This window comes from Ictidomys tridecemlineatus, chromosome 8 (genome assembly GCF_052094955.1).
Source record: "Ictidomys tridecemlineatus isolate mIctTri1 chromosome 8, mIctTri1.hap1, whole genome shotgun sequence".
NCBI lineage: Eukaryota > Metazoa > Chordata > Mammalia > Rodentia > Sciuridae > Ictidomys > Ictidomys tridecemlineatus.
This window is the reverse complement of record NC_135484.1, coordinates 112,325,185-112,351,871: the sequence shown is the minus strand read 5'-3', so window position 1 is coordinate 112,351,871 and position 26,687 is coordinate 112,325,185. Positions and strand designations below refer to the sequence as shown.

The following is a 26,687-nucleotide window of genomic DNA, read 5'->3' as shown; positions in this document are numbered from 1 at the left end:
TGAGATATGTGCAAAGGGACAGTTTCCTATGGTTATATCATAATCAGTAGAAGTACAACTTGAAAAAGCGGGGTGTGTGTGTGTGTGTGTGTGTGTGTGTGTGTGTGTGTGTATGCGCATGCGCGTTCTCGCTCACACACAGTTCCCTTTTTAAGAAAGAAAATCACCTCTCTAGCCCCGAATTCTTAGCTTCTCTGATCATGTGGTTGGGGGAAGAACAGATGATCTTGCCAGTTAGCTAGCTTCAAGAGGAGTGATAAAAACACAGGCCACTCAATTTATGGTACAATTTTAGATGAAAACGTTTTCTGATTCTAGATATTCGGCTGGAGGCCAGGACAGACACCATGAGCAGTGAAGAAGAAGGTAGCTTCCCCGTGGGAGAGCCGGGCGCCCCTTCTTCAGAGGGCACGGCCCCGCCCTCGGGAGATGAGGCCCCGCCCCCTCCGACGGAGGCGAATCCCGAAGATGACTTTGACCCCGCCCCCTCGGTGAGCGAGGTGAGCGACTATCGCGACCTCATTCCTTCCGACGAAGAGGATGAGGAGGACCAGCAGCCGCGGGTCCGGCCCCGGGCTGCCCCGCGACCCGCCCAGTCGGGCATTTCCGAGGCGCTCTCCCAGTCTTCCCGGCGCTCGTCCAAGTACCGGCGAAGTATGAGCGGCATTCCCAACCTGCAGGAGACGCTGAAGGAGAAGCAGGTGGGCTTCCAAGAAGATTGTTTTTTTTTTTTTTCATGGATAATGCTTTTACTTTAAATGACATTATTTTGGCGGGTCTTCTTGATGACCACAGCTTTTATTCAGTGTTTTTTCCTTCTTTAGGCAAGGTTTAGAGATGCCAGGGAAAACCGAAAATCAAAAATTGATCCGACCTACAGATATATATTTGAAATTCTATCAGCAAAACTTGGCCTGGACCTAGTAACTGTTGAAGAACTGATTTTGGACTGCCCGTCGGTAAGTTGAAGTCTTCTCATTCATTGGGATCCTTGTTATTTTGGGGACTTGGGATGGAACCCCAGGGCCTCCCGCATTCTAAGCTGGTTCTCCAACCCTGAGCCACCTCCGCCTTCATTATTTTCTAGTTGCTCCTTGAGAAGCGGTTGATTAAAAAAAAAAACTGGAAGCATCAACAGGCACCATAAAACATTTAGAAAAATTAGGTCGGAATTTCATGGACTAGAGAAGAAAGTTTTATTTTATGTGATTATAGCCAGTTGCTTGATATTTCTAGTCAGGCCTGCTGCTGTGGAGGAAGAAAAGAGAAGCCAGCAACCAGAATTGAGGCTAAAATTCTACCTTGGTTTGGGTTAAATCTGTAACTCAAAATGACTTCAGAATGACTTCATATAACTTTTCTATATTATAAGCACCAGTAGAGCATTTTATAAGTGAAGTTATATGAACTATATATGCAAGTCGGTTGTATAGAAAAACAAACTACAAAAATGAGCTAGGGCACAGCGCCTATGGTATGAAGATAGTAGAAAAGATGCCGTGATGACAGATCAGTTACCATGTCTGGATGGTGTCTGGTTTCCTGGAATAATTATTAGCAGTGCCTCCTTTCACTCCTAGAAATGTCCCAGTTGTGGAAGATAAATTTATATGGTCATCCTAGTTATTATAATGTACGATAAACCTGTGTCATACTTTCCATCCTGCTAGCTCCATATTCAATTTTCAATATAACTACCGGGCTTTTCTCAACTCTAGGAGGCGGGAATAGTCATACTGATGAGCAGATACAGGCTGTGGTGATCTGACTGTCCCTCTGAGCACACTAGTGAAAGAGTTGAGGTGCGGTGGGGTTATGGTGAGTTGTCACATAGGGGCCACATCCTCTATTTTTACAGTGGTCAGCAAACTTGGGCAAAACTCATTAGCTTCCTGTGGAGCCAAGATTTTGTGGAATGGTGCTTGGAAGAGCTTCTTCCTTTAGTGATGCTGTGTGTTCTACTATCTTGTTTGTCCTTTATCTCTTCTTGAACCTTTATGAAAGCTTATTCCTGGCAGTCCCCTGACAGTGTGAATGGGATTTCATTTTTCTGCTCCCTTAGTGTGTGGTTCTAACAGTGAGATGGTGATATGATTGATGCAAAGACATCGATAGTTCTAAGCTATAATGACCAAGGACAGAGAATCCATGGAGATATGTACATAACACAAGAAGTGCCACAGCAAGCAACTGGAAGCAGAGTATGGTTTCCTAGATCATCAAAATTCCCTGCTAGAATGTGCCACTGTAGTCGAGGCTGTCTTCATGGGCATGTGGTCTGTGTAGTCACACAGAACCCTGTGCTTGGTTTAACAATCTTTTGCCGCCATTTTGATTTTTTTTTTTTTTTGGTACTGGGGAATTGAACCCAGGGGCCACTTAACCACTGAGCCACATCCCCAGCCCTTTTAATATTTTATTTAGAGACAGGGTCTCACTAAGTTACTTAGGGTATCACTAAGTTTCTAATGCTGGCTTTGAATTGTGATCCTCCTGTCTTAGCCTTTGAATTGTGATCCTCCTGCCTTAGCCTCCTGAGTCACTGGAATTACAGGTGTGTGCCAAGGGGCCTGGCTCATCTTTAAATTTTTTTTTTTTGGTACCAGGCATTGAACCCAGGGGTTCTTAATCACTGAGCCATATCTCCAGACCATTTGGCATTTTATTTAGAGACAAGGTCTCACTGAGTTGTTTAGTGCCTTGTTTTTGATGAGGATGGCTTTGAACTCAAAATCCCTGCCTCAACCACATGAGCCAGTGGGATTACAGGCTTGGGCCACTGTGCCCGCCCATCTTTAAATTCTAAAACAGGTGGTCCTGCCTTTCATTTTGCACTGGGACTACACATCCTGTAGCTGGTCCAGGCTGTGGATGATACCACAATGTAGTAAGAGGATTTTCTTTGCTATTCTCAAGTTGTGTTTGTTTGTTTTAATGGCTCCCCTTCTCTAATGATTATTTTAGTTCTTTTGTCTGCTTGGTCTTTAAGTAGAAATGATCAGTGCAAAACAATCTTATACACATCCCTGAGATAATGGAAATGAGATGAAGGAGAAACTGATTTCTGAAAAAGTGTTTCTCAATAGGCTTCCTGTCCTGAGGACCATTCTGCATCTGTTTAGGGAGAAAACTAGATGGGTAATCAAGCCAGAAAATTGCTAGGCCATACACTTGGCTACATCCACAACGGAATCCCAGCAGCTCTGCAAATGGTGTAGGCAGAGATACTGGGGCCCGGCCATTGCCTTCAAAAGAAGACAACTGCCAGATCTAAGTGGAGGAGGAAGGTACCTGCAGAGCTGGTACTCCTACCTTAAATATTTGCCATCTGGCTTTCTGGGCTGGTGTTCTCTATTTAGAGGAAGTCTTTCTCACTAAGTAGGAGGATAGTCAGGAAGTAGAAATGTCATGTGCCTGCAAACCCTTCCATCTGCCATTCCTGGACTATGTCTTGAACTTTGGGACCATGGAAAAGGAAATATAGGCATTAAGAGAAGAACCAGCTAGAAAATGTGTTTCCCTTAAGAGTTGTTTGTGAGTGTACAAAGCCATGGTAGAGAGAAGTTAGCAAAGCAAGGGTAGAAGTCAAACTCTGACATCCGAGTGCTTATTTAGTTGAAGGGATGAGGTGGGGACATATGATAAATTGGCATCAAGGTGAATAAGAAGTGAATAAGAAGATGGAAGAAGGAACAAGGAGTGTCATGGTTTTGTGTGGTGTGGTTTAAAAAACCTGGTATATGAGCGCATGCTTGTAATCAAGCAGCTCAGCAGGCTCAGGCAGGAGGATCTCAAGTTCAACACCAGCCTTAGCAATTTAGCGAGGCCTTAGCAACTTAGCAATGCCCTGTCTCTAAAAAAACATAAAAAAGGCTGGGGATGTGGCTCAGTGATTCAACACCTATGGGTTTAATCCCTGATACAAAAAAAAAAAAAAAAAAAAAAGAGAAAAAGAAAAAAGAGAAATAAAGAAAGAAATTAGGTATATGGAATATGGAAAAGTTTTTTTTTTTGGTATTGGGGATTGAACTCAGGAGCCCTTGAACACTGAGCCATTCCCAGCTCTATTTTATATTTTATTTAGAGACAGGGTCTCACTGAGTTGCTTAGCACCCCACTTTTGCTGAGGCTGGCTTTGAACTCATGATTCTCCTGCCTCAACCTCCTGAGTTGCTGGGATTACAGGTGTGTGCCCTGCACCTAGCAGAAAAATATTTCTTTAATGTGAAACCTGACATACACTCCAGGGTGAAGGCAGCTCAGTAAAGGCACCCCCAAAAGGTAGCTAATGGAGGGTGTAATGGTTCTTCTGTTTGCCATCAGATCCTTTCTGCCCTTGTCTCTGCCCTGCTCTGTGGCTCAGAGGGCTGAACTGGGCTCCCTTGTTCTCTGGCTTTTACTTGGTTTTGCCACTGAGAGGCTCCAACAGGAGACTGGAGGGCAGAAGGGGAGAGAAACCTGATCACTCCCCACTGGCCACGCTCCTCACCCCATAACTACAGCTCCTCTGCACACACCTTCAGGTCTCAGCCATCTTTAGTTACACCATTCCTTCCTCCCTTTCCTTTCAGGTCTCGGGTTGGAAATGGTTTTCCTCTGTTGTTGCTAGGGCTGTACGTCAGTTACCCTGATCTGGCCTCTAGTTGGGGCCTCCATATTTTAAAGTTTTTTCAAGAACTCTTTTTTGACTGTCTCCCTTTCTTGCTAGGACCTGACCAATACAGAGGTTTCAATGACATTGACATTCTTGCTTTTGCCTCTTTCTGTTTTACTGGTCCCTTTGTTAAGTACTGCTGGAGATAATCATTTCCCAGCTTATTTGGCAGTGTTTTCCAAAGTCAAAATGGTAGTGGTAGTGTTGGGGCAGGCCCAAAATAGCTATAGTTAGGCTCCCTTGCCAGGGCTTCCAGGAGGCTATGTGGTGCTTTTAGTGTGTGACCTAGACCACGAATTGGCTATGTTATGGTCAGTGTGTAGTCAAGGTTAGAAACACTCTGATTCAGTGTATGTACTCAAGATCAGAAACATTTGCTTGTGAGCATGTGCCCACTTATGTAACCAGTTGGCAGTGTGTTTCCTTTGTTTGGCCTGTATATATAAAAAGGCCTATAGAAATGGCTCATGGGGCTGGCTAGGGGCTATCCTCTGAATAAAGGATGATCAATATTCCCACCATGCCTTCTTTCACCTGCTGGATCCATGAACCTTGCTTCTGCATGACAGGTAAGGAGTGCAGATCTGGTGACCAAAGGCTGGGGTCCAGTCTCTCAGGCTTAGTACTGTGATTGAATGTCATTGAGACCATCACTTAAAATCATTTTAGTTTTACTTTTCTATAAGAGGGTGTAATAATCCCACCTTTCCTATAGTTCAAAATTGTAGTGTGGATCAGACAAACTGTTGGCAAAATATTATGAAATACAAGTGCATTTTATTTTTCTTGAGATGGGGAATTTCCCAGGCTAATCTCTATTTCATAGGCATAAGCAATCCTCCTGCTAGCCTCTGGAGTAGCTGGGACTGTAGGCATGCACCACCACACCTAGCTAATATAAATGGATTTTAAATTTGCAGTCATGATTTTGACCTACAATAACATTGATTTTGCTAGTCTTATAAGTAACAGTGTGTCTAAAAAGCAATGATTCATTGCATTTGGTATTCTGATGTCTTTTTATCATGGTCATGTGCACTACTGTTTTTTTTTTGTACGTGAGATTGAACCCTGGGATGCTTTACCACTGAGCATCCCTAGTCCTTTTTTTTTTTTTTTTAACTTTAGACACTTGTCTTTTAAAAAAAATAAATTTATATATTTATCTATTTTAGTTGTTGATGGACCTTTATTTTATTCATTTAATTTTATGGTGCTGAGGATCGAACCCAGTGCCTCACACGTGCTAGGCAAGCCCTCTAACACTGAGCTGTAAAGCCAGCCCCCATCCCCCAGCCCTTTTAATTTTTATTTTGAAACAGGGTCTCACTAAGTTCCTTAAGGGCCTTGTGAAACTGCTGAGACTGACCTTGAATTTGCAATCTTCCTGTCTCAGCCTCCCGAGTTGCTGGGATTACAGGTGTGCCCCACCATGCCTGGCACATGCACTACTTTTGAGAATTTTTATGCTTCAAAGCTAAAGGGTCAGCAAGAAAAGCTGTACTTCCAGCTTTTGTATCTTGTAGGTTGTAATTAGGTTTAAGTTCATGCAAGAGATGGAAGAGCAGAAAATTAGGGGCCAGAGTTATGCACTTCTCTGTGGCTCTATTTCATCTCTTAGGGTAGAGGTGTTCAAATGTGGTCCCAGGACTAGCAGTATCAGCAAGACCTGGAATGTGTTAGATATGCCAACTCTCATGCCCAGACTTTTATGTGCTTTTAAAAATCCCTCTATATGATTTTCTGACACATGCAGATGTTTGAAAACCATCATCCCAAGGGGAGTGGCTTTGCTAAACCCGAGATACTTTACCCCAACTGGTCAGTAAATGAAGGAAAAACTCTCTGCCCAAGAGAGAGACTTCTTTATGATCAGTGGGACTGAGTGAAGGGGGTATCCTAACTTTGTATGTTTCATATGATATAAAAGCTTATGTGACCTATCTAGTTCTCTACTTGCTAAGATACTATACTGATTCCTCAAAAGATAAAACCTTTGTGCTCATAAATATGAAAGAATCTTATTGTAATTATTTGATTTTTATATTGGTTTGTCTATTATATGAATCAAATTACAATTGTTAAAAATATAATTGATTAAATAACTGGTCAAATGAAACAGTTAATAGGTGAGTTTTCTATTTTCTATGTCAACTTTTAAAAATAACTTCTCTTAATAATAGTTTCTTATATTTACCTCCATTTGGACTTAATTATCAACTTCTATGACATTCTATGAGGCAGGGTCAAATAAGTGGCTGGCCAGAATGGTATAGGTAGATATCTAATGTAGGTTCAGAAATTGAATTCACCAAACTAAATAGAAATAAAAGAAAAAAATAGGTGGTAGTCCTAGGTACTCAGGAGACTGAGGCAGGAGGATTGCTGAACTCAGGAGTTTTGGGGCCAGCCTGGCTGTCATAGTGAGACCCTGTCTTGGAAAGGAAAGAAAAGGAAAGGAATGGGGGGAAGGTAGAGTAGGGAATACATCGTATGTTCCGTTGCAGTGTTGGAGGTAAATTGGTTTTTATTTTAATCTTGCCTCTGAGGCACCTTCCTCTTGTCCTTTCAATAGAATCTTTGAGCCTTATTTTTCTTCTTTACAAAATGATGTGATTAAGATATGTGCAATGCTTCCCACAGAGGTTGCTTCATTTTATTGTAATCCCCTAGTAATTTATTGATCATCATTTGTTTCTTTTATTTAACAGCTGGAACCATTTACTCATTTTTTTGAGAAAGGTGGTTGTAAGACATTGAAATTTTTGTACCAGGAAGGAGATGCACCTGGCCTTGGTAAGCATGTTTTATGAGGGTACTGTGCTAGTGATTAGTTAGTGAGTGTTAAAAATATAGAATGTTTTTTCTCTTCTACCCACACAATCTTCTATTTTATATATTATTTTTACTAGAAGCTGATGTTAAAAAAAAGCGTGTCTTAAGAATAGTACATGGGGCTGGGGATGTGGCTCAAGCGGTTAGCGCGCTCGCCTGGCATGCATGTGGCCTGGGTTCGATCCACAGCACCACATACCAACAAAGATGTTGTGTCCACCGAGAACTAAAAAATAAATATTAAGAATTCTCTCTCTCTCTCTCTCTCTCCTCAAAAAAAAAAAAAAATAAAAAAAAGAACAGTACAATTTCACCGCCAATTCATATTTCAGACATTGCTATAATGATGTAAGGAGAAATCTCCTTATAGAAATCATGGCCCTCAATCCGGGAACACACATTTTCACTGGAACTTAATTGCGTTTTCCTGGAACAGGTGTAGCCATATTGTTCACGTTTTCAGGTGACTAGAAATGACCATGAAGCCACCCAGAGCCCAGTGGCTGCCCCCGTGGTCCTGCCTCAGTGTCTTATGCTGGCACAGCTGGCAGCGGGGGATATCTAGTTTTCCCCACTGTTCACTTTATACCTAAAATCATTAACATGCAACCAGCTTATTAAACCTTTGTTTTAATGAGTAGGTGTGTGGGCCGTCCTTTTGGACTACTTATCTTCTAAGGACTGTGGATTTACCTTCAATGTGTCCCTCCTATTATTTCTTTATCATTTTCCTCCTCTGCTTGCCTTAGCCTAGACCACTATTTTATGCCTGTTCTAATAATCTAGATTGAAAATTGATTATATCTCTTATCATATTTTCTCTCTGAGATTCACAAATTCACATTACAGATTCCTGCCAAGTAAATATTTTTTACCTGCTTTTATTGGCGTGGGTCTAAATCCCCCATTGTCCAAAGCCCACTATAATCTGGGTGCACAGTACTTGTCTAGTCTGATCTAGTCTTGCAGGTGTGAATTTGGTGCTCCCTTTAAGCTACTGACTTCATTGCTTTCTGTACACGCCCGAGTCATTTCTAGGCTTCTTTCCCACTCCACTTACCTATTTTCTCACATAGCTTTCTTGTCTCTGATCTTCCTTTAGGTCCCCTCATGCATGCTCTTTCTACATATCCTTCCTAGAGTGTTCCAACCCATATCTATCACTGTTCTCCAGACTTTTGGGTCATTTAAAGTTTGCATCATAAATACAGCATTTGACTATTTCCTCTAATTATTTAATATACATACGGTCATTCCTCCAAATCTGTGGGTTGTGCACCTTGGTGGTGGTGTGTTTTATTTTGTGGTTCTGGGGATTGAACCCAGGGCCTTGCGTTTCCTAAGCACATGCTCTACCACAGAGCTATGCCCCAGTCTGTGTTCTGCACTTTGGATTAAAAAATCATAACTCTACTAAACATGTACAGACTTTTTCCTTGTCATTATTCCCTAAATCATCAGTGTAACAACTATTTACATAGCATTGACACTGGATTAGGTATTATACATAATCTAGAGATGATTTAAAGTCTATGGGAGAATGTAGGTAGGTTATATGCAAAGACTATGCTATTTTATAAAAGAGACTTGAGCACCTGTGGATTTTGGTGTCCTTGGGGGTCCTAAGATACCAAAGGACAACCATAAATCCTGCTTCTCTAACAGAATAATGTAAATTCACAATTAGTGTCTAGATCTACTCTATAGATTCTCTGTTTATCACAGTTCTTATCCTGGGGGCCTGTATTTTTATAATTCATTAAAAATGAAAACAATAGTTGAAAATTATAGAAAGATAAGAAAATATCTAAAAATAGAAGAAAAATAAAAACTACCTACAGTCCTGCTCGGTAGGAGAAAACACTGTTAATTCCTTGATGAATATTCCTCTGTAACTGCTTTGGTATATACCCATATTTTATAAAAATGGGATCCAACTCTATGTATTGTTCTAGAGTGGCTTTTAAAATTTGATAATTTTATCTTCTCTGTGCCAATAAATACATTTCTACAATTAAATTTTTAATGATTTCATTTCATGAAGCTGATGTTGCTATAATTTTCAAAACTGATCTCCTATTACAATTTAGTTATTTACAAATTTTGCTCCTTTAAATGATGCCTCAATGAACATTCATTGAAGCTAAATCTATGTGGACAAGAAAGACATTCTAGGAAGAAACCTCACAGGGAAAATTGCAAGATCAAGGTAGACATATTTTTAATTATTATTTTCATTACTTATACAAGTAATTATTTATCAGTTTTTTAAATATTTCACTACATATCTTATATGCATTTGTTAACATACAAATGCTTATTATAATTTAAAAATGGATCACAGCAACACATTTTATTTGTTTTTTACATTTTATCCTTGACTGGATTTTTGCACTTGCTGGTGTACCCTAGACATTCTCCAAGTCATTACTTATTTCCCTCATTTGAACAAACTATATACAGTATTTCATTACTGCCGTACTGTGAGTTTTAGAAATCATTCCCCTCTTGGTGGTCCCATCCATCCACCTTTTCAGGAAAGATCAAGCTTGTCTTATCAGCTAGAAACTATGTCACATAGCTACTCAAGGGACTAGGGAACTAGGAAAGTAGTTTTCTCCCTGGGAATGCACACATTGCTGAACAGGAGAAAATACGCTCTCTCAGCAAGGAAAAAGAGGAGGAATAAAAGGGGAGGTGCAATCTCTGTGAATGGGCATTTGGCTGTTAGGTTGCTACAGGCATATGGTATGTCCTTTGGCCTCTGCAAGTAACAGAAATTGACTTTGGCCTATTCAAGGAAGACCAGAATTTCGGTTCACATAATTTAGATCTAGTTGAACTACAGTTAGGCCTTGGCAAGGATAGGAATAGAACATTTCCATGGATCTCAGGGCAATTTCTTTAGAATTCCTCACCAGATTAATATCTCTCAAATCTCATTTTTGCTTTGTGGGTCTTATTTGAAGGTTTACATTCTTGCATGCATAGCATTAGTCTGGGATTTTCACATTCCTAAATCTGTAGGGGACTGGGACTGGTGTCCTCTAGAGAGCAGAGGGACAGCCACCCCAAACCCAAAGGAAGAAACTGAGCAGTTAAAACACTTTTGTGGTTTTGTCATGGATATTTTGCATTTTTAAAAAAATCCCACTTAAAAATGGTTATTTTGTAAATATTAGTTTTGCAAATTTTGTAAAATGTTTTATAAATTTTGTAAATGTTTTTACAAATTAATAGTCATCAGTCATCTGTCAGAATTTTTACGTTTTAATTTATTTTATTTTTTATTTTATTTTATTTTTTTTAAGAGAGAGTGAGAGAGGGGGAGAGAGAGAGAGAGAGAGAGAGAGAGAGAGAGAGAGAGAGAGAGAGAGAGAGAATTTTTTATAAATATTTATTTTCTAGTTTTCAGCAGACACAACATCTTTGTTTGTATGTGGTGCTGAGGATCGAACCCGGGCTGCGCGCATGCTAGACAGGCGCGCTACTGCTTGAGCCACATCCCCAGCCCCATGATTTTTTAAATTAAAGAATTATAATTAAATGTTTAATTTTTGTTGAAATCAATTGAAGAAAGGATTTAATATAAGTTGGTTTCCATGAGTGTATTTAGTAGAGGTAGGTACTGGACCTTCCTCAGAGAGTCAGTAAAGGCTCCCTGAGATGGTGGCATTTCAGATGAGATCTTAAAGATGAATAGCAGTTTGATAGGCAAAGTACTCAGGGTGGGAGGGGAAGAGTGTGTGTAAAGGCCCTGAGGCCAGACCAAAAGGAGTATTAGTGTGGAGTTCAGGAAAAGGCACCAGAAAAGACTGTAATTTAAGAATGCAATTATTAAAAAAAAAAAGAATGCAATTATTGACATCTTTTGATAAGACAAAAAAAATTGGAAATTTCTTACAACAGAGTTAAACAATGGTATTAAGAGTCTCAGGATGTTACTACACTTGATCCATTATGTGATCTTTGCTAAGTTCTTGACTTTTGTTTTCAGAATGTGGTCGAACTATTCCTGGAATAACCAAAGGGTCAAAAATGATGAGATTGTATATAGACAGCTCCGCCCCAGACAGTCTAAAAGGACTGTGTTTGTTTTTTGTTCGCTGTAATAATGACGTGGCTATAAATAGTAAAAATATCCATGAGGTAGGTTTGAATTTTTTTCCCCAAAAATATAGTTAAACACTGCTGTATTTTCGTATCACATTTTGCTTTATTTTGCTGTCCTTTTCTATATGTTGGTCTGAATCGAGTTCCAAGAAAATAATATATTCATCTATTTAAAGACACAGAGAAATTAGCTGTAATAGAGAGTAGTTATATTTGTCTTTCAGTCAGTTTTTAAAATGCATGAAAATTCTGTTTCTTGTAGATGGTGTACAAATAAATTCTACCCTTATGTTCACCGGGATCACATTTTATTCTGTGTCACATAATTTTTAGTTACTTAACATCCCTGACACTCAATATTTCAGCTCTTTTTTTAAAAATATTTTTTAGTGTTGATGGACCTTTTATTTTATTCATTTATTTATATGCGGTGCTGAGAATTGAACCCAATGCTTCACACATGTGAGGCAAGCACTCTACCACTGAGCCACAACCCCAGCCCCAATATTTCATCTCTTTACTGTTGCAGAAGAAGAGAGAATTGACCTCGAGCCTGGGCATTGATAACCTAGTCCTGACAAGGCAGTCCATGAGAATGGGAAAAGTAAGACTTTTGGTTACCTAGACCCAAATTTGCCTCCAAGTTTCACCACGGACTGGTGGTGCATTCTTTGGCAAGTTGCTCAACCTTTCTCTGACTCAATTCTCTACATTTTCAAATTGGGAATAATAATACCCATCTCAAGGACTATTATGAAACCAAATAATATGTGAATTCTTATTACTTCACCTGCCATACCATAGACTCTCAACAAATATGAGTTCTCTTTATTATTCTGATAGTTTTAATACCTTTTACAAATGGGAAAGGTAACTGAAATGCAATCTTAATTTAGCTTCTTTTCTGTAGATATTTTATTGCATCTTTTGTGGCTGACGTGACTGTTCTTGTTATCATTTTTCATAAGTAATCTTTCCTTTTTCTTCCTACCTGCTTTCCTCTTTGTCTTTGAAGTCCTGTGTTTCCACCGTGATGTGTCTATGTGTGATAGTTTCTTCAGTGTGTCTTCCATTTCGCTAATTCTCTTTTCAACTTGTCCATGGTTTCGTCTGTCCTTTTAAATTTATTATTATTATGGTGCCAGGGATCAATCACAGGGCCTTGTTCACGCTAGGCAAGTGCTCAACTACTGAGCCACATCCCAGCCCTTTGTACTTTAGTCTTTGTTTTATCACAGTCACATGTGTACTTAGTTTAAAAAAGGAAGAAGTGCAACACTAACCTCTGTGCCACTCTCTAGAAGCAATTCTTAAACTCTTTTAGCAAGTTCTTCTCTTTACTTCCTATCTCTAAATAATTTGCTCTGACAATGTACGTATTATCTGTGGACTTTTTTTTTTCCCTCTTTTTGGTACTGGGGATTGAATCCAGAGGTACTTTACCACTAAGCCATCTCTCCAGCCTTTTTTATTTTTTAATTTGAGACAGGGTCTCACTAAATTGCTTAGGGCCTTGCTAAATTACTGAGGCTGGCCTCAAGCTTTTAGTTCTCCTGCCTTAGCCTCCAGAGTTATTGGGATTACAGGTGTGCACCATTGCACCCAGTTATCTGTGGACTTTTCTCTATAGAAGATGAGGATTTAGCTCCTTTTTACACTTTGGCCCCCTCCCTTATTTCCCCATTCCTCCATTCTAAACGTTATGTATTTTATGCTGCATAGCTCAATATTTGTTTGTATCATTATAACTATGCAAATAACACAGCAGAGACATGTAGTATACTAGTGGTTCTTAAAGTGTTACCCAAGACCTTTTCAGGGGGATCTGTGAACCAACTTTTATCATAATACTAAGATTCTACTTGCCCTTTTTACTGAGTTAACAATTGGTGGTGCAGAAACAATGGTGCAAAAAAACTGCTGCCACCTTAGCAAGAATCAAGATAATGGCACCCACCTATATTAGTAGTCATTATAGTCTTCATTATTACTGTAGTAGTTCACTTTTGTTAGTATAACAAAATACCTGAGGCAACTAAATTATAAAGAGAAAAGGTTTATGTCGCTCACAATTTTGGAGGTTCAAGTCCAATACTGGGCATCCCTGTTGGTTTGGTCCTCTGGTGAGGGTGGACCAGATGGCAAAAGCAAGAGTACATATAAAGAAATCATGTATCAAGCTAAAAAGGAGAGAGAGAGAGAGAGAGAGAGAGAGAGAGAGAGAGAGAGAGAGAGAGAGAGAGAGAGAGAGAGAGAGAAATATATATATAGAGAGAGCAGAAGAGGTCATGTGGGGTTCCATATCCCTTTTGAGGGCATGCCCTCAGTGACTTAAGGACCTCCCTCTAGGCCCCATCTCCCAAAAGTTCTTACTATCTCCCAGTAGTGCTACTCTGAGGACCAGGGCCTTAACATATGGACCTTTGGGGGACATTCCCCATATTCATAGTTAAAAAAAACAAGCAGCCAATTTCCAGTGGCCCCATATGAGCCTTTGTGTGTGTGGGGGGGTGTGTATCAGGGATTGAATTTAGGGGCACTTGACCACTGAGCCACATCCCCAGCCCTATTTTGTATTTTATTTAGAAACAGGGTCTCACTGAATTGCTTAGTGCCTTGTGATTGCTGAGGCTGGCTTTGAACTTGTGATCCTCCTGTCTCAGCCTCCCAAGCTGCTGGGATTACTGGCATGCGTCACCATACCTGGCTGAGCCTTTTAGTCTTAATTTATTGATTTGGGAGTTCTAGCTTATTTAATTTATATTAATTGAGATGTCACACTCTTGGGTAGTGGGTTTTTGGTTTCTGGGCTCTTGATTTCTTGTGACCAGTAATTTTTTTACCCTTCAAAATCCTGGACAGAGGGCTGTTTTTTGTTTTTATTTATTTATTTATTTTTGCTGTCTCTTGGCTGGATAAAGTCTTCATGCCTCTTTCAGCTGAGGACTCCTTCATGCAGGAGGCTCTGTTGCAAACCCCTGACAGTGCACAGGTCCAGGCAAAGGCTTGCTCTCCAGGCAGAATCTCCATAAAGAGCTAACTTGTGAATGGTCAGAATGGGGCAGAAGCCAAGTTTGCTGGTTTTAAAGCTCTAATATTCATAACCACATAAGCTTTCCTAATAGTTTACAAGCTGTCTTGTGTATTGCAGTAAGAAATAGATGGTGATTTTTAGTTTTTTAATGGACTTAGCATATGAAATTGCATTTGAACATCACCCTCTCCCCCTTTTCAGGAAGTACTATTTACTGTTTTGGATGCATCAGAAGGACTCTTGAACGGGATCAAGAACATGATGTCAAGTATATTTCTACCAGCTATTCATTCCACGAGCAACTGGGGTGCTTTAAACCAGTCCAAGCAGGGAGAATCTGAAAAGCATATTTTCACTGAAACCCTCAATAGGTACCTTTCATTTTTAGATGGTTAGTATAAATTTTTTGTTCACTACTAAAAATGAGTAAATTATGTTGTTAAGAAAACATTAGTGGGGGCTGGGGCTTAGCCCAGTGGCAGAGCACTTGCCTAGCATGTGTGAGGCACTGGGTTGTACCTTTAGCACCACTTAAATGTAAACAAATAAAATAAAGCCATGTTGTCCATCTACAACTACAAAAAGAAAAAAGAAAAAAGAAAACATTAGTGAATACGTTTTCATCTTGAAAGAAGATGTTAATCAAAGTAAGTATGAGATCTATTTTATGATTTGTATGAAATCATAAAATCCCTAATTTCCAGGAATGTGTTTTAAAAAATTTTCCATTATAGTAGGAGGAATTTTTTGTTACATTCTTAATAAAAAACTTTTCAGCGTCTTTAAAAATACATGCTTTATTATGAAATCTTTAAAATGTGTATTTCTATCATTTAATATTATATATTTTACTTATGAGGAAAGCACGTCATAATCTAATGATCAATTAGAGATGTATTTCTAAAGTATTAGATCCTTAACATTTTAGCAATTACAGCTGGAAAGCACACATTGACATTTAACAAAACATTATGTACTTTTCTTGATATTATTTGTCCATTAGGTGCCAGAATAAGTATTGAGGGGACAGTGATGTTAAAGAAGATAGACAATATTGATTTTTCCAAATTGCATACCTTTGAAGAAGTGACGGCCGCAGCTAGCAATTCGGAAACTGTCCGTCAGCTAGAGGAGGTACTGATGATATGGTACAAACAGATCGAACAGGTGAGTTCACTCAAGTCATTCCACCTGGAGTCTCAGTTGTCCCATGCACCTAGCCACGTTGCATTTTGTCTCTAAGAGTAAAGGAAGAGGAGCTCGAAATCTTCTAGATTCTGTTCTGAAACTCAGCCTGTTGTTGGCTCTGGAGCAAAACCGTTGTTCTTTGTGGACCACTTAAAATCAGTTTTAGATATTTCTCCCTTTAAAGGGGAAATGAAATCATGAGGGATAGCCAGCATTTTTCCCCAACAATTTGTTTATTGTCATACTATCTGTGAAATAGAGAGGGAGAGGACATAATGATGAGCCACTGTACTAGACAAAAATAAATACCTCTTTGTTGTTCAGTGGAGTCACCTGTGTTGTCATAGAGGTTCAGACAATGCTTTCTCCTATGAGTATTGGAGGCACATCTGCAGTTCTCTGGTCAAAAAAAAAAAATTCTCTAGCCATAGGAAAAGCAATAGTAGGAGTAGAATGCAGGTCAAAATTATGTGAGACTTGGACTCACACTGCAAATAATGCAAAAACACAAAATCCAAACGATAACAACCAAAACCCCAAACAAAAAATTAACCCAGACATCATGCAATTTCCCTAAACTGAAAGAGGCCCCTGGGAGTGGACTCAGATCTATGGTTCATAAGCACAGTGGAACCAGAGAAGAAAATCTTCAGGTACCTGAAGAGAGAAAAGCAGGAGAGAAAGCAGGAGGAGGAAGAAAGCATTTCTAATTTGACCCTGTTTAGAACTGTGCAGAAGGTGTAGTTGGGGTAGCAAAAAACTGGAGGGCTTGGAAGCTCCTTAGGAGAGCCTGGAATGCTGACCCAGAGCGCTGGCCAGAACCCTCGCCCCAGAATTTGCTTCCAGGTTGAAGCAGGCAGCTGCCCACCAGAGGACCCCTGCAGGGTCTCCTATACTATTGGAGGAGTGTCTGGGTTGGGCTGACTTCTTGGTTTGTAGGCAGTGGGCTCCTTGCTGTCACCTCACATGCTGGAAAACAGAACCCTCATGACTGAATCACTTCCTGAAGTCCTCACCTCCAAAGACTATCACACTAGAGAGTAGGTTTCAGTAGGTGAGTTTGGGGGGCATACACATTCAATTTAGCAGTATCTTAGGAATCATTTTATAACCCCCCCCCATTCAACATTTTCTTTCATTCATTCATGTTGGTACAAGCAAATTGAATTCATTCACTTAACTGCGGTCTGGTATTCCTCTATGAATAAACCTTAGTTTCATTATGTAGACTTTCAGACACATAGGAGAAATTTAAATTATTTCTGTATTTAAGGAGGTAGAGAAATTTATTTATTCATTCCCCTGGGAAGAGGATTGTACTATTCCTGTTACAAAAAACAATAACACATATTATTGTTCTAGGGCTTCTTTAGACATGTTCAGGAGTTTCTCAATGGGATTGCTGGGAACATTTGCATACAGATCTTTCATTGGCTATTACCAAACTTCTCAAATAGTGGTTATATATACATAACGTGGAAGTTCTAAATAATATATATGTATATATGTGTGTGTATGTATATATATATATATAAATACAAATATATAAGTATAAATATACATATAAATATAAATATAATATACATACACACACACATACATACACACATACACACATACACACACACCATCCTGGGGATTGAATGCAGGGACACTTCATTACTGAGCTACATCCCCAGCCCTTTTCATTTTTTAGTTTGAGAAGGGGCCTTGCTAAGTTGCTGAGCCTGGCCTTGAAATTATGATCCCCTGCTTCAACCTCCTAAGTAGCTGGGATTACATGCGTGAGTCACTGCATCAGATTTAGTTTATATTTTTTTTTTATAGAAGCTTCTGAGTGTTCTCATTTCTTCAAAGCTTTGATTACATCAGGGACTGTCAGGTTTTTAACCGTTGCTGGTATATGGGGTGTGAGATGGCATCTTGACTGACTTTGTATTATCCCGAATACTGTTGATGTGGAGTGTGTTTAATGGCTGTGTAGACTTCCTCTTTGTTGAGTGGCCTGCCCTGTGCTTGGCTCAGTTTTCTTTTGGATTGTTGGATGTTATCTTATTGAAGTGCTGGAGGTTAACTAATATCTTCCAGGTGTTGATCCTTGGTTGGTCTCCACTGTGCCGTGTCTTTCATTTGGTGTGGTGTCTTTAGAAATGTGGAAGTTTTAAATTTTAATGTAGTTAAGTGGTTATATATTACAACTGGCAATCCAGCCTCAATTGAGCTACCTCCAGTGACTAGGAACTTCTATATATTTTATTTTTTCCTTTTTAAAAAATTTTTTAAAAATTATTAGTTGTTCAAAACATTACAAAGCTCTTGACATATCTATATTTTTTTGTATTTTATTTAGGAATCCTTTTCTAGTTCTATGAAGATTTTCTCCTAAATTATTTATTTAAATAATGAAATGTAATGCAAAGATGAATACAATAAAAGAGACAAATTGTAAAATTAACACCTGTGGGGCTGGGGCTGTAGCTCAGTGGTAAAGCGTCTGCTTCAAATGTGTGAGGAAAAGGGTTCAATCCTCAGCATCACATAAAAATAAATAAAGCGGCTGCGATCAGGTGGAATCCCGCCAGCAAGCAGGAGTGGCCATACTCATATCAAATAAAATCAACTTCAAACCTAAGTTAATTAAGAAGGATAAAGAAGGACACTATATACTGTTAAAAGGGACCATCCACCAACAAGACATAACAATTATCAATTTGTATGCACCAAACAATGGAGCTGCAACATACATAAAACAAACGCTCCTCAAGTTCAAGTTCAAGAGTCAAATAGACCATAACACAATAATTACGGGTGACTTCAACACACCGCTCTCGCCATTAGACAGATCCTCTAGAAAAAAACTGAATAAAGAAACTATGGAACTCAACAGCACAATCAATAACCTAGACCTAACCGACATATATAGAATATACCATCCATCATCAAGTGGATACACGTTCTTCTCAGCAGCACATGGATCCTACTCAAAGATAGACCATATATTATGCCATAAGGCAACTCTTAGTAAATATAAAGGTGTGGAGATAATACCATGCACCATATCTGACCATAATGGAATGAAATTTGAAATCAATGATAAAAAAAGGAAGGAAAAATCCTACACCACATGGAAAATGAACAATATGTTATTGAATGATCAATGGGTTACAGAAGACCTAAAGGAAGAGATAAAAAAATTCTTAGAGTCAAATGATAATACAGACACAACATACCGGAATCTATGGGACACAATGAAAGCAGTTTTAAGAGGGAAATTCATTTCCTGGAGTTCTTTCATCAAAAAAAGAAAAAACCAACAAATAAATGAACTCACACTACACCTCAAAAACCTAGAAAAGGAAGAACAAAACAACAGCAAATGTAGTAGAAGACAAGAAATAATTAAAATTAGAGCAGAAATAAATGAAATTGAAACAAAAAAACCCATTGAAAAAATTGACAAAACTAAAAGTTGGTTCTTTGAAAAAATAATTAAGATAGACAAGCCCTTAGCTATGCTAACAAAAAGAAGAAGAGAGAGAACTCAAATTACTAATATACAGGATGAAAAAGGCAATATCACAACAGACACTACAGAAATACAGAAGATAATTAGAAAGTATTTTGAAATCCTATATTCTAATAAAATAGAAGATAGCGAAGATATCGATAAATTTCTTAAGGCATATGATTTGCCCAGATTGAGACAGGAAGACACACACAATTTAAACAGACCAATAACAAAGGAAGAAATAGAAGAAGCCATCAAAAGACTACCAACCAAGAAAAGCCCTGGACCGGATGGGTATACAGAGGAGTTCTACAAAACCTTCAAAGAAGAATTAATACCAATACTTTTCAAGCTATTTCAAGAAATAGAAAAAGAAGGAGCTCTTCCAAATTCATTCTATGAGGCCAACATCACTCTGATCCCAAAACCAGACAAAGACACTTCAAAGAAAGAAAACTACAGACCAATATCTCTAATGAACTTGGATGCAAAAATTCTCAATAAAATTCTGGCGAATCAAATACAAAAACATATCAGAAAACTTGTGCACCATGATCAAGTAGGATTCATCCCTGGGATGCAAGGCTGGTTCAATATACGGAAATCAATAAATGCTATTCACCACATCAATAGGCTTAAAGACAAGAACCATATGATCATCTCGATAGATGCAGAAAAAGCATTTGACAAAATACAGCATCCCTTTATGTTCAAAACACTAGAAAAACTAGGGATAACAGGAACTTACCTCAACATTGTAAAAGCTATATATGCTAAACCTCAGGCTAGCATCATTCTAAACGGAGAAAAACTGAAGGCATTCCCTCTAAAATCTGGAACAAGACAGGGATGTCCTCTATCACCACTTCTATTCAATTTAGTTCTCGAAGTACTAGCCAGAGCAATTAGACAAAAGAAATTAAAGGCATAAAAATAGGAAAAGAAGAAATTAAATTATCGCTATTTGCGGATGACATGATAATATACTTAACAGACCCAAAAGGATCTACAAAGAAGCTGCTAGAGTTAATAAATGAATTCAGCAAAGTGGCAGGATATAAAATCAACACGCACAAATCAAAGGCATTCCTGTATATCAGCAACAAAACTTCTGAAATGGAAATAAGGAAAACCACTCCATTCACAATATCCTCAAAGAAAATAAGATACTTGGGAATCAACCTAACAAAAGAGGTGAAAGATTTATACAATGAAAACTACAGAACCCTAAAGAGAGAGATAGAAGAAGATCTTCGAAGATGGAAAAATGTACCCTGTTCATGGATAGGCAGAACTAACATCATCAAAATGGCAATATTACCCAAAGTTCTCTACAGGTTTAATGCGATGCCAATCAGAATCCCAAAGGCATTTCTTGTAGAAATAGATAAAGCAATCATGAAATTCATATGGAAAAACAAATGACCCAGAATAGCAAAAGCAATTCTAAGCAGGAAGTGTGAATCTGGAGGTATAGCGATACCAGAGCTCAAACTGTACTACAAAGCAATAGTAACAAAAACAGCATGGTACTGGTACCAAAACAGGCAGGTGGACCAATGGTACAGAATAGAGGACACAGAGACTAATCCACAAAGTTACAACTATCTTATATTTGATAAAGGGGCTAAAAACATGCAATGGAGGAAGGATAGCATCTTCAACAAATGGTGTTGGGAAAATTGGAAATCCATATGCAACAAAATGAAATTGAATCCCTTTCTCTCGCCAGCCACAAAAGTTAACTCAAAATGGATCAAGGAGCTAGATATAAAAACAGAGACACTGCGTCTGATAGAAGGAAAAGTTGGCTACGATCTACATATTGTGGGGTTGGGCTCCAAATTCCTTAATAGAACACCCGTAGCCCAAGAGTTAATAACAAGAGTAAACAAATGGGACCTACTTAAACTAAAAAGTTTTTTCTCAGCAAGAGAAACAGTAAAAGAGGTAAATAGAGAGCCTACATCCTGGGAACAAATTTTTACCCCTCACACCTCAGATAGAGCCCTAATATCCAGAATGTACAAAGAACTCAAAAAATTAAACAATAAGATAACAAATAATCCAATCAACAAATGGGCCAAGGACCTGAACAGACACTTCTCAGAGGAGGACATACAATCAATCCACAAGCACATGAGAAAATGCTCACCATCTCTAGCAATCAGAGAAATGCAAATCAAAACCACCCTAAGATACCATCTCACTCCAGTAGGATTGGCAGCCATTAGGAAGTCAAACAACAATAAGTGTTGGTGAGGATGTGGGGAAAAGGGCACACTTGTACACTGCTGGTGGGACTGCAAAATGGTGAGGCCAAGTTGGAAAGCAGTATGGAGATTCCTGGGAAAGCTGGGAATGGATCCACCATTTGACCCAGCTATTGCCCTTCTTGGACTATTCCCTGAGGACCTTAAAAGAGCGCACTATACGGATACGGCCACATCAATGATTATAGCAGCACAATTCACAATAGCTAGACTGTGGAACCAACCTAGATGCCCTTCAATAGATGAGTGGATAAAAAAATTGTGGCAGCTATACACAATGGAGTATTATGCAGCACTAAGAAATGACAAAATTATAGAATTTGCAGAGAAATGGATGGCATTAGAGCAGATTATGCTAAGTGAAGCTAGCCAAGCCCTAAAAAACAAATGTCAAATGTCTTCTTTGATATAAAGAGAGCCACTAAGAATAGAACAGGAAGGAAGAGCATGAGGAAAAGACTAACAGTAAACTAAGACGAATGGGGGGAGAGAAAGGGAAGAGAGAAGGGAAAACATATGGAAATGGTAGGAGACCTTCAGTGACACACAAAATTATAAGAGGTTATGAGGGGCAAGGGGGAGGGGGAAAAAAGGGGGAGAGAATTGAACAACAGCAGAGGAGGTAGAGAGGCAAGATGGGAGGGGAGGGGAGGGGAGGGGATAGGAAAGGTAGCAGAATACAACAGTCACTAATATGCCATTATGTAAAAATGTGAGTATGTAACAGAAGTGAGTCTGCATTATGTATTTGGGGAGTTCAAAACCCAATTGAGTCAAATGTATGAAAGATGATATATCATGAGCTCTGTAATGTTTTGAACAATCAATAAAAAAAATGGAAAAAAATAAATAAAGATACTGTGTGTTTATCTAAAATTAAAAAATATTGAAAAAAGAAAAACTTAACACCTGTGTAAACTTTGCTCAGGTTAAAGAAATAGAACATTCTACTGGGTAATCCCAACCTCTTGGGAGGCTGAGGCAGGAGGACAAAAACTTTGAGGCCAGCCTGGGCAATGGAGAGAAAGAAACAGAACATTCCCAGCACCTTGTCTTTCTCTTCCCAGTTTTAAATACCGTTTCTTCCCCCATTGTGACTGTATCTTGACAGTTACGATATTCAATTCTTTGCCTTTCTTTATAGTTTTACCCTTACTTTGTATAGAAATTTAACCATTTCATCTTATTTTTTTATTTTGTGATGTTGGGGACAGAATCCAGGGTACATGCATTAGGCAGATGTCCCACCACTGAGTTACATCTGCAGCCCTTCTGATTTTATTTCTGACATTCAGTTTTTTAGTCTGCCTGGAGTTATTTTTTTGTGTGTGGGCATGTGTGTGTGTTGTGAAGTAGGAATCCAATTTTGACTTTTTTCACAGTTAGCCAGACATCCCAATTTAATATCCTTTGTTAAATTGCTTATTTAACAGTCCATTCTTTCCTTAAAGATGTCTAATACCTCAAAATACACTCTACTATCATGTCTAAAATTTGTAATATCACCTCTGTCTATATTGTTTTATTTTTTAATTTTTATTGGTGCATTATAATTATACATATGGTGGAATCTGTTATTATATATTTGTACATATACACAATATAACAATATAACAGTTTCATTCTATATCAAGTTTTTACTCTTCTGTCTGTCCCACTGGTCTATCTATTTATTTTGTAGACTTATACCATGCTGCTTTAATTTCTGGAGCTTTTACAAATCAACACTTTGGATGTCAAGTTTCTTTGCTTTTTTTTAAAATTCAAAATTGCATTGATTATGTCTGCAAATTGTTCTTCCAAATCTGAAGATTGGGTTGTCAAGTTCCATGAACAACTCTTGAGATTTTGATTGGAATTTCATTGAATGTGTATCTTCCTTTAGAGAAAACTGGCTTCTTTATATTATTGAATTTTTCCACCCATAAACATGTCTCTCACTTATTTAGGCCTTCTTTTATGTTCTAAATGTAGTGTTCTTACTGTCCCAGAAAGGTCTTACACATTTTTGTTAGATATTTCTAAAAAAATTATCATTGCAATTATTTGCTGTTGCAGTTGGTATCTTTTTAGAAATTACATTTCAGATGGCTATATGGTTTGTGAAAAAGTACTACTGGTTTTTATGCAGAGGTCCAACAACTCTACTGAATATTTCACTTTTAATAATTATTAAGGATTTATATTTAATATTCTTAACATTTTAAAGATACAGCCAACCAAATTATCTGTGATTATGCCCTTTTAAAAAATTTCCAATCAGTAATGCCTTTTGTTTACCTACCTTTTTCTGGCACTTCCTTTACCAGGTGGAATGGAAGTGGGTGGTGATAGTGGCAAACTTGCCCTGCCCTTGGTTTTAAAGTGATGATGTTCACAGTTTCACCTTTATGATGTTTGTGATGTTTGCTGGCGTTTTCAATAGATACTACTTATCATGTTCAAAAAGTTCCTTTCTCCTCTCTGCTTGCTAAGTTCTTTTTGTTAATTTTTTTTGGTTGTATTTGGACACAATACCTTTATTTTATTTATTTATTTTTTACTTTTAGGTGATGCTGAGGATCGAACCCAGCACCTAGCATGTGCTAGGCAAGCACTCTACCGCTGAGCCACAACCCCAGCCCCATGCTTGCTAAGTTTTTAAACATTATTCAGAGTTACTATTATTTATACTTTTGTTTTTTTTTCAAAAGATGCAGTGAGATTTTAACCAAGAAGAATATATCATTTCTGTATTCCATATATATGTGTATACATATTTAAATTGCAGGTGCTTATTGAGAGCGAGCAGATGAGAAAAGAAGCTGACGACTCAGGTCCACTCACCGAGTTGGAACACTGGAAACGGATGTCAGCCAAGTTCAACTATATCATTGAGCAGATTAAAGGGTCAAGTTGTAAGGCTGTCATAAATGTGCTGAATGTTGCGCACTCCAAACTGTTAAAGGTAAAAGGCCTTTTAGTTTACATTTTGGTATAATTCAGAACAACTGAACAGAAAATTACCTTTATTGAACTGCTTATTTTTTAAAAAATTTAAATCAAGACATAACATTTATATATTTTTATGGGGTACATTATGGTAATTCAATACATGTATGTAATGTGTAATAAGTCGGTAAAAAACATGTCCATGACTTCCAACATTAATCCTTTTTATGTGTTGAGAATTTTCTACTCATTTTGAAGTACAACGTAGATTGTTTTAATCAGTAGTTAACCCTACTATGTTAGAAAAACCAGAATTGATTACTCCGGTCTTATTGGCCTTCTTCCTATCCTCTCTCCATGCTGTTCCATTCCTCTCCCAGATCAAAGTGATTCTTAACATAATGTACCGGAATTATATATTTAGAAGTGTTAAGCTTTGAGTGAAGCTTTCTCATGTGCCACAATCATTTCCATCAGAGGAAATGAAGACACATTTCTCAATATTTTGTGCACCAATTTTGAAAGAGCTTCCTTTAGAGTGATTGCCAGAAAAGAAATGATCACGTTTCTTTTAAAAATTGTTTTAGAGCTGGGTATAGTGGTCTTAAAAATAAAAAGAGCTGCGGGAAGAGCTAAGTGGTTAAGCACTCCTGGGTTCAATCCCCAGTGCTGTGAAAATTAATTACATCATTTCTAATTTTTAAATTGTCATAGCATATTATTTAATTAGTAAATATCACACTGTATCAATCTTTAATTACCCCCTCCCTACACCCCAGTAGTAAATCTTGGAAATATATGCCTATTAGATCCAGCTATATAATTTTTCCAAAATGTTCATGTATCTGATCATTTTTTAGTGAACAAATTTTTCTTCCTCTTTCCCCTTCATTTTTTCAGCAGCTTTATGATATACTTCACATACATTCATCATTTGATGTGTACAATTTGGTGATTTTTAACATTCACAGAGTTATGTAACCACAATAAATTTTAATATATTTTTTTAAGAATATATTTTTAGTTGACAATGGACCTTTATTTTTATTTATATGTGTGCTGAGAATCAAACTCAGGGCCTCACACATGCTAGGCAAGCGCTCTACCACTGAGCCACAACCCCAGCCCCAATTTTAACACATTTGTTTCACCTTAAAAAGAAACTCCGTACCCTTCACCTGTTACCTCCCCATCTCTAACCTTCTGCTCCCAGCCCCAAATGACTTCTAATTTATTTTGTGGCTCTACAGATTTCCCTCTACTGGACATTTCAGAAGTCATATAATATATGGACTTTTGTTACTGAATTCTTTCATTTATGTTACTCAAGAGTAATCCATGTTGTAGAATGTATAAGTGTTTCATTTCTTTTCATGGCTGAGTAATATTCTGATGTATGGATAGTATTACATTTTGTTTATCAGTTTATGGACATTTGAGTTGTTTCCACTTTTTGATTGTTATGAATAATGCCTCTGAACATTCATGTACAACCTTTTGGGTGGACATATTTTGTCATTTCTCCTGAATTTCTTGGTCAAATGGTAACTCTATGTTTAACTTATATAGGAAAATGATTCCTTTTCTATGTGTACATAAACATTGCCACAATTAAATGTTTTGTATATACATATGCAAATATTTCCCCAGGGTATATCCACAACTTCTTCAATATTTATTATCAGTTAAAAACTTTCTGTTTTTGTTGGTTATGGTGGTGTATGCTTGTCATTCCAACTATTTGGGAGGCTGAGTTAAATTCAAAGCCAGCCTGGGTAAGTTAGAGGTGATGTGCCCTTCTCAGTGTGTCAAATTGAGAGTCCATGATATCCATGTGTATTAGGGTTCTCTATAGGAACAGAATCAACAGGAAGTATTATTATAAAAAGGGGAGTTATTAGGTTGGCCTACACGACCAGTGCCGGATAGTCCACAATGGCCGTCTGCAGGCTGCAGAGCTGGAAGAACCAGTAGCCGCACAGCCCAAGAGTCTGAAGCCCCAAGAAGGATCAGTTGTGCTATCCTAGTCCAAGACCAAAGGCTTCTGGAGAATCACTGGCAGAGTCCACTTTGGAAGAGTGAAGAAGTGAGAGTCTGATATCCTCGGAGGATCCCAGTAGCAATCAAGAACCTGGTCAAGAAGAATGGACT

At 38.2% G+C, this 26,687-nt stretch overlaps 2 protein-coding genes across 3 annotated transcripts in view; both read left to right on the top strand.

Annotated features, from left to right (window-relative positions):
• Window positions 1–269: 269 nt before the first annotated feature.
• On the top strand, window positions 270–8,054 carry LOC144365779 (dynein axonemal heavy chain 8-like). Its single transcript, XM_078018527.1, has 3 exons — window positions 270–701; window positions 825–959; window positions 7,953–8,054. Exons 1-3 carry the CDS (start codon window positions 348–350, stop codon window positions 8,052–8,054), a joined length of 591 nt encoding a protein of 196 aa, XP_077874653.1. The 5' UTR covers window positions 270–347.
• The window catches only part of Dnah8 (dynein axonemal heavy chain 8), a 286,935-nt gene continuing 267,613 nt past the window's right edge, over window positions 7,366–26,687 (top strand). For both annotated transcript variants that reach the window (XM_005318733.5, XM_078020075.1), the window contains exons 1-5: window positions 7,366–7,450; window positions 11,487–11,638; window positions 14,838–15,027; window positions 15,640–15,803; window positions 24,376–24,552. In XM_005318733.5, coding sequence (XP_005318790.3) covers window positions 11,528–11,638; window positions 14,838–15,027; window positions 15,640–15,803; window positions 24,376–24,552 — 642 coding nt within the window. In that variant the 5' untranslated portion in view covers window positions 7,366–7,450; window positions 11,487–11,527. The remainder of the gene's footprint in view (window positions 7,451–11,486; window positions 11,639–14,837; window positions 15,028–15,639; window positions 15,804–24,375; window positions 24,553–26,687) is intronic.

Excerpts from the sequence above, each read along its gene's own strand:
- LOC144365779 (XM_078018527.1), top strand. The coding sequence starts at position 348 with ATGAGCAGTGAAGAAGAAGGTAGCTTCCCCGTGGGAGAGCCGGGCGCC. Across the intron at positions 702-824 it reads AGACGCTGAAGGAGAAGCAG|GCAAGGTTTAGAGATGCCAG; the intron begins GTGGGCTTCCAA and ends TTCCTTCTTTAG. Across the intron at positions 960-7,952 it reads TGATTTTGGACTGCCCGTCG|GTGACTAGAAATGACCATGA; the intron begins GTAAGTTGAAGT and ends TCACGTTTTCAG.